The sequence below is a fragment of the Diadema antillarum genome, unplaced genomic scaffold (genome assembly GCF_040938485.1).
Source record: "Diadema antillarum isolate AM-2024a unplaced genomic scaffold, OU_Dant_1.0 scf00000074, whole genome shotgun sequence".
Taxonomy (NCBI): domain Eukaryota; kingdom Metazoa; phylum Echinodermata; class Echinoidea; order Diadematoida; family Diadematidae; genus Diadema; species Diadema antillarum.
In genome coordinates, this window is record NW_027270963.1 from 35,705 (window position 1) to 44,654 (window position 8,950).

Sequence of the window (8,950 nt, forward strand, 5' to 3'; positions counted from 1 at the left end):
AATTTTCTTGCACCGAGACCTGTAATGTGCTCGGAAGTAGAAACTGCGACTCTGACGGGACCGGCGTACGATGATAACACGTTTTTTATTGCATGATGCGATTTCAATCGCATTCAGCCACTTTGATCGTTCCTCGCGCGCGTGTGCATTATTCGAGAGACCCACTCCCATTGATCAGGCCTAACTACCGGTAATGATTACGGTGAAAGACATTGCGTGGAGTGTTGGTTGAGGCGGACAGCAGCTCTAAGTCGAGAAAAGTGTTGGCAGAGTCTTATCGAAATGAAGAACAACTCAGCGTTGACTTCTACTTTGGCCGCGGATACTTTACCCGACGGGTTTGCAACCACAGAAACATCAGTGGCCGGAGCGGTTTGCAGTATCATTTTGGCTCTTCTCATAACATTGGCAAATACAACAGTAATCCTTATTTATTCTAAATATGAGGATGTGCGGAAACATGTCTCTAATGTCATCATCCTGAATCTTTCACTGTCGGATCTGCTCGTTGGATGTTGGAATCTACCAATCTCCGCCGTACAGCGGTTAACGGGAAGATGGATATTTGGCGAGCTGATGTGCAAGATATTCGAGATGGTAGCTTACCTGGATACCATGATGTCAGTGCTCCTGGTCATTCTACTCTGTATCCAGCGTCGGTTAGCAATTTCAAAAAGTCCAAAGTATCGGGCTCTTTTGACCCACAGGAAAATCATCGTTGTCCTAGCAACCATGTGGTCATTCTTCTTTGTGTTTTACACCGGCATCGCTTTTGTCTGGCCGGAGATCACAAACAGCCATCTTGTTGATTACAAAGTGGATTGTCTTATGGAGTTTCGTCACAGTTTTGGCTTCTCTGTTTTCATGCTCCTCGTGGAAATCGCAGTACCCTTCATTGTCCTGATCGCTCTCTGCTTCAACATCGGTTTGGAGATTTACGCGCGCTCCAGACGGATCGAGGAACTTTCTCTAGATCTTCCTCGGGGCTCAAGCGAAGCGCGCTCCAGACGAGTCGAGGCGCAAACAGATACAACGAGGGAATTCTCCCAGGAACCTCCTCCGGGCTCAAGCGGTGACACTACTCTCGATGATATGACACGGCCGAAGGAGAACAGCCTCACATGTCGGGACACTAGCAGAGCCGAAAGTGGGCAGTCGCCAGCTCCTAACCCTGTTTTGCGGGCTGGTGGCAAGCGTAACAAGTTAGTTGGATACAGAAAGGCATATTTATCTCTCCTAGTTCTTGTCACGTTCTACCTGGTCTGTTGGATGCCTTATGCAGTGTTTGCAATCAGAGAACAATCTTCCCAATCCCCTTCATCAATCCAAATGTTCATAACAGTAATGATTTTGTATTCGAACTCGCTCGTCAATCCTGTCTTGTACGCCATCACCAACGTACACTACCGTCGAGGATTCTTCAAACTATTGCATCTTCCGCGGCGGTGGCTCTGAAAATATGAGGAGTGTGAGAGTGCAATGTCACAATGCTCACATTTCAGGATAACAGTGTACGTACAAGGAGCTTTGTGGTATGTTTTTGATATTTTTTTCTGAAAGAATCAGGAAACATTAAGTCCATTTTTAGCATATTTCGGTCAGATAAACTGTCCCATAATATCGCAGAGACCAAAACCTGAATACACATTTGGATTGAGTGAAAGCCATGATATTAGTTGAACACATCAGTGAAGGTTTGAGGAAAATTGAACAATCTGCTCAAAAGTTATAAAGCTTCGATGCTGTCATCGCTGGATTAGGAGACTACTACACTTCGTGACGTCATAATGGACAACAGTATAAAGAAAATATAACGAAAATCAACATTTTTATTTTAACTTTTCTATAACCGTAATGAAAGAGCACATGACTTAATACATCTTTCAGAAAGCAGGGAAATAACATTACCTTGAACTAGCAACAAGTCGATTGCGTATAATGTAGGCCTACTTTTCATTTTAAAAAGAATGACTTTTTAAAAATTTTCTCATCTTTTTTTATATGTCCATGATGACGCCATGAACTGCAATAGTCTCATTATCCAGCGTTGACGGCACATAAACCTCATGAACATTATGAATAAACATAACTTTTGATTCGATTTTCCGATCTTTTTTTTCTAAAATTGTCACTGATGTTTTCTGCTGATATTGTTGCTTTTCATGAACATTCTGAAGAAACATAACTTTTGGTTCGATTTTCCGATTTTTTCCTAAAACTGTCAGTGATTTTTTTTTTACAAATATTGTTGCTTTAACATTCAATCCGCAGTTATTTTGGGGCTTCAGTTTCCTTTCATTCGAGAGGACATAACAGTATAATCCATTGCAAGTACGCAACACATAATGATTATATTAATTCATCCTGCAGTTCAAGGTTTCGAGTGAAATCATGTTCATACTGTTTTGTATGTTTGTTAGTTTAAAGTGATAATGAATTGCTCAGAATATTGAAACAAACTATTAGTTCCGCTTTTGAAGAACAGCATTCACACAAGTGTGTCTAATTCATCGGGGCGGTAGTGCTTATTCGTCAGGCAAGCAAATTCGGAATAACGTTGCATGTCATTAGTATAATGGCGCATTTATGTTTGAGCACAGACACGTAGGGCCTTCTGACTCGAGTTATATAGAGTTCAGTAATTGTATAAAACGATAGGGGAGATGCCACGGCTTTCTATGACCCTTCATCTAGATTCGAATTCTCCAAACTTGGAAAGACGGACACAATATTTACAAGTGTTATTCGCACTCGATTCACTGCGATACAATGATCGAGAAAGCAGCTTCGTAAACGTTTAAAAGGGATAGAAAGAGATTGTCTTATTTGGCCCTAGCAACAAAATAAAGTCTGTAATCTCTCACATGAATACAGGACTATAGGTATCATTGTTCTTAAAGCCAGTGGACATTGGATGCCTATTAGATTGAGAATGACTTCGGTTTAATTGCGGCTTCTAAAAAGGGGACGATTTATGAGGAAGCACGGTTTTTCTTCATGTTTGTTTGTTTGATCTATTTTCCTCAACATAATTTCATACATGAATCAGAATTCTTTTCAGTACCTTAGAAAACATCAATGTATAGATTACAAGGTAAATGATTCAAAGGAGAAAAAAAAATAAATGTGTACATTGATTCTGTTACCAATTGTATTATCAAATTTGCAAATAATTACCTAAGCAATTATGCAGAAGAAGGACTGCCGCTATATCCAAGCGGATGCTTGAATACGTGGCAGCCCAGGAACATATACGTATAATATGCGTATTTAATCTTGCAGAATGGAGAAAAAAATCTGAACATATAATGCATTCAGTTTTTATATTCTAGTGCATAGATACTAATAGAAATATGGTTAAATTATGATTATGATGACAGGGTGATGATGAGAAGAAAAATGTGATCACGAAGATGAAGGTGATGGTGATAAAATGAAATGGTAGGCACAGAAACATTGTGTATATTTACTGTTTACGGCAGTTTTAAATCTACTTCACATGTAAAAATCTGATATGTAAATAACTTGTCTCTTGATCTCCTGCGCAAACGTCGAATGATATGACACTAAGGACGCATCTAATTTCCTTTAAAAAATGCATTAATTGTGATTATTTTTTGAGGCACACAATTATACACGAAAGTGCGTGAGGCAATATTCGAAGGAGAAAACGGAACGTGTACTTCCCACTAAATATTGCTTTCCCAGTCACTATGGAAACCAGCGTGAGGTATCGAGACAGAGCCTTGATTGGAGCATTGGGCTGTGACCACTGCAGCCTTTTAGTCGCATCTTTACTATTGTGTATCCAAGGACATACTTATCGAAAGGAAACTTCACGCGATGTATATAAGCAATCATTATGCTTGATTATACTTGAAGTAGATGAAGGCTGAAATGGCGCGAAATGGATGGGATGATTATTACACCTCGTCATCATAACGCATTTTCCTCTTCATTCACTCTCTCCCTTTCTGTCTTTGTCTATTTCTCTCTATACCTTTCTTCACTATCTATGGCCATGCCCAACAAATACCTGAAGCGCGACTTGCGATGATTGTACAAGATGATAGACAATATAGCACCACAGCCATTCGCATACTAACTGTTTTCCGTAATTTTCGTTTTACTTTAGACAGATCTCCAAATGATGCATGTAAATCATTTGACTTTGATAAGAATTGTATAAGGTCAAACAATCAATAGAATGGCAAAGTCCCCCCCCCCCCCAAAAAAAAGCGGACAAACTTAAAAGGGTTTGCGTGCGCTTTTCGCATAAGAGTATCGGTCACAATAATTTTTGCATGCAAATTAGATACGGCAAAGATGACATTACTATTGCGTTCACAATTATTGCGTTTAAAAGATAAAAATGTATAGCATCTCTACATTACCTCTCCTATCCTTCTTCGCTCTCTAGCAGTAACAGCTGACCAGACCTCGTGCATCTTTCCGGTCAGTTGGACGAATATTGACTGATTGATGATTGATTGATTGATTTGATTTTGTTTCTGCCTTTTTCCAAATCACACATAACAAAAGAATACACATATTTAGAAATTAACATTACACAACATATAAGCAAGCATATACTGTCTTGCAAATTAATTCAAAGTACATGAAAATTATACACACACACTATACATGACAGTATTCGATGTATAAGACGTGTATAGCATATCATTCACAAAAAATGTTCAGAGGCGAATCGTTAAATCAACAGTTGTAGATTATGTAGATAATAATTGATTATTCACTCAGAGTATATCATGTCGTTTCAATAAACGAATTTGAGAAAAAAATATAACAGAGGGGGATTTGTATAAATTGATTTTTTAAAATTAAACATTTTTGGTTATTATGATAACAGAAAAGCAGGAGACCGCGATCATAAGCAGCAGCTTGACATGGATCGAGGCCTCGGGGTAAAATTCGAGACTTAAAATCGATTTACATATCTGTATGACGGACGTGTCTACAAAATAGAATCAATAGTCAAATCCAAAATATCGGAATAATTTATGAAATCAAAAATAAAGGGGGAATTCAAAATATTTTTCGTTTATCTATTACCAATAGGCATTCTTTACCATAATACTGTGCTGAGGTGAGTGCTGTGCTGTGCTGTGCTGTGCTGAGCTGTGCGTGCGATGAAATACAATTTTGTTAATTTAATGTTTGGGTATATATACCTGATTGAGTTGATTCTAGTTTATTCTTTGTGTCACATGTATGTCTTCTACATACTTCTGTATACAATATCAACAATTTTGATATGCAGCAAATTACTAAAACTAATACTATATCAATATAAACTGTTTGTGAGTGAACGTAAAAACCCCCAAAACCCCAATATCGCAGTACACATCTTCTAACAAAAAAAAAAATGCAAATACTTCACAATTTTTCTTTTAACAATGTATGCACAAAATATTCACAATCTATCTCACACATATTTCAGAATTTATTGCAAAATTATCTCGCGCGTATTTCAGAATTTATTGCAAAATTCTTGCATAATCATCGCGAATTTCCATCTAGACCGATATATTCTCTCCTAATTGGTATACCTATTCTCGCACGCTTTCTGACATGCACCGAGTGTTCCTTAAGCTCTGCAGCAAATCAATGAGGTTGTAGCAACTTTTGACCTGTATTTAGTGACATTTTCATGCATGAAAATGTTTCATCTGCACCTGGATTTGAGAAGAATTTTAATGATATTCAAAATGATAAATATGTTACTATGTTAATTAGAATATACAAATACCGCCAACTGTCACACAAAATCCGCTCAGCTTGAAGTTTACATTGGTAGTCTCCATGATTGTACTCCGACACCAATATCGTCACTTCATGTTACAGTTATGCAGCTTCTTAAGTTAATTCATGAATATCTTTATATATAGGAAAACAAATTGTCACTCAGACTCTTATTCATATTGAGTACTTTTTGTCACAGCATAGAATATGAAAATTCACTCAACTGATAATTGCCCCCATGGCATCAATCAGCATGGATGACGCGATGATTGCTACGATGTATGTGATCTCAGATCAGTACTTTTAGCTGACAGTCTGACACACGAGCATTGTTAAAATGGGACCGTACAGTATACTGGTTGAGGTGAGGATTCAGCTTGTAACGTTTTGCGAGATATTTAGAAACCACTCTATATATGAAATGTTAAAGAGCATACAATTCTAAGGGGAATCAAAAGTATATTTGACAAAAATCGGTTTTGAAATGACTGAGATATCTTCTATAAAAACAAGGTAAAACAAAGAGATCCTAATAAAAGTCGTGGCCTGTCAATTTCATTAGATATCCCAGCCATTTCAAGACCAATTTTCATAAAATTAACGTTAAATGCTTCTTGATACTACATGCTCTTCAATATTTCATAAGAGGTTTCTCATTATCTCACACACAAAAAAATATAAAACTGATGTTAGGTCTCGGCCAAAAATAGGACCCCTTTAATTCGCAGGAACCCTTCAGATGAATGCAAACTTATTCTGAGACTACTAGGTGTTTCAAAAAACATTTCCCACTTTTGATCTTTAATAGCTCAAAAACCATTCATCCGATAAAACTGTCATTGATATAAATGATAGCTGAATAGTGTACAATTTGGTTGGAGGTAATTTGAATGTGAAAGCATAAATCAGTTTCATTAAATCTAAGATTGATTTTGAAGTAAGGTTTCAGATTTTGGTCAATTTTTAACCCTCTGTACAAAAATGAACTTGCCACAGGAACCAATGATGTGTATGTGAGTGTGTGCTGACAATGGCCCTGAACAATAGACATGCCTGAACCACCTGTTGACTAGGCGTCAGTCTCGTGCTCCCAGGCACATGAATGCTTAATCAATAATTCATGTGGATTGCCCTGGGCACTGCTAGTCTGGATTCATGCACGGTAAAGGGTAAACTGCATGCACATGGAAAGAGGAAGCGCACGTTTCCATGTGCTTGCAAACACCACATTCCATTCCAACTGGCAATCATTTTCAATTTTTGCTTCACATATCACTAAATTTGGGATGTAAATAAGCATAAATGATCTAAAGTTCCTCATTTTAATACAACTGTCTACTAATTACATAGTCTGACAAAAAAGAAATCATTTTTGGTTAAGAGTTCAGCAGCATTTATCATTGGGGCGATATGTTTCACACTAGATTTATTTAAGGCTCCATTCACACAAGTGTATACTCTAATTGATTTTCTTTGCTTCCTGTCACCATGTTTACGATAGAACAGAAGGTATTCATTGTAATTTCATTTTTCAGAAGTAGGGAGAGCACTGTCGAGACCCAACGACAGTATCGGCAGGCGTTTGACTTTACACGGATACTGCCAGAGGCTGAATAAAGACTAGTTGTGATAGTGGAATTTCTCATGAATAAATAATGAAGCATTCAAACCCTAACCATTGTTTAGGACCATTGTCAGGGTGTTAACCACACACTCCCATACACACCCATTGACCCCTGTGCAAAGTGAAATTTTGTACAGAGGGTTGAAAATAGAGCAAAATCTGGAACCTAATTGTGAAATTAATCATGGATTTCATGAAACTGATTTATGTTTTCATATTCAAACCACCTCCAACCAAATTGTACATTATTCAGCTATTACTCATATCAATGACAGTGTTATCTGATATATAGTTTATGAATTATTAAGAATCAAAAGTGGGAAATGTTTTTTGAAACACCTAGTATTTGTGCATCATGAGTTACATTATTGTTAAAAAAAGTAAGTTCGACGCAACTTTGAGACGAGATTGTAATGTATTTACGATGTTGCTTCTGAGCTCTCACAAGTTCGTCACATAAAATACTCAATGCAAGAGGTCGTGAAATTTCGTGTGGATGCCGATTACTTACCCACCTATTCTACAAGAACACAAAAATCCTAATCACACTAGAGGCTACTGAGCCGAAATGCTGTTGAAATAAAATATTCTTTATACAGATTCCTCAATATTCAAAGTAAATTCTGAAATTGTGACTGCATACTGAGTGAATAAAAAGTATTCACTTGGACTCTTGCTTCTGGTCGGCCAAAATATTTTGCTAAAAACACTTTAGAGGTGTATTGCGAGATGTAGGAAAATGATTTCGAAGGGCATTCGAAGCTTGATTCTATATTTTAACCGCACTATCACTACAAAGCTGTCAGACTTTTGGACAATTTAAAATTCCGTCCCGAAATATCCGGAGTTTGAAAATTCTTCATTCTGACGACGTGGTCCTTGTCGTGCTTTCGACGGAGGTATACAAGATACAAATTTAATGAAGAAATAAGTAAACAAACAAACAAACAAACTTATTCGTCATACTATAGATGTCTGATCAGCAGTAGTGTTTCTTGAACCGCACCTTCACCCTCCAAATTCACTTGAATATCCGCCCTCTGTTTCCCACTTTCTATACTTCTGATTTCAGTCTTCTTCTTCTTTTTTTCCGTTCCTATAAGGGCCGGGGTAAAGTTCTTTTTTTGTAACTTGGATGATAACTATTCTTTCATGGATACTGAGGTACATGGTGAGAGGAAAAAAGTCTATAGACAGAAAGGGGGGGGGGGGGGGGGGGGGGGACAAAAGAAGTCGCAATCTCATACTGCCACTTCGGGTTCTTGGGCTCCGTTGTTCGGGCATATGCCGGTACTGTACGATGACTGTCTTAGATCCTAATAAATTGCGCCAACTTAAAAGGACCTGCGTGAAATGCAAGCACATGTTGAGTTGTCTTGATTTGTGTGGTTTGCAATACATGTATACGCTGATAATCACGTTTGGTGTCCAAATGAATATCTGAATATGTGTCATTTATTACATTTCATACTAACTTTTCTACTATTTTTCTTCAGATTGCCTGGATGTGCAAAAAACAACAACAACAACAACAACAACAACAACCACAACCATCAAACAAAC

At 37.6% G+C, this 8,950-nt stretch overlaps 1 protein-coding gene across 1 annotated transcript; it reads left to right on the top strand.

Annotated features, from left to right (window-relative positions):
* Window positions 1–594: 594 nt before the first annotated feature.
* LOC139717327 (5-hydroxytryptamine receptor 1B-like) lies at window positions 595–1,455 on the top strand. The gene has a single exon (XM_071628833.1). The coding sequence runs from the start codon at window positions 595–597 to the stop codon at window positions 1,453–1,455; it is 861 nt and encodes a 286-aa protein (XP_071484934.1).
* Window positions 1,456–8,950: the final 7,495 nt, after the last annotated feature.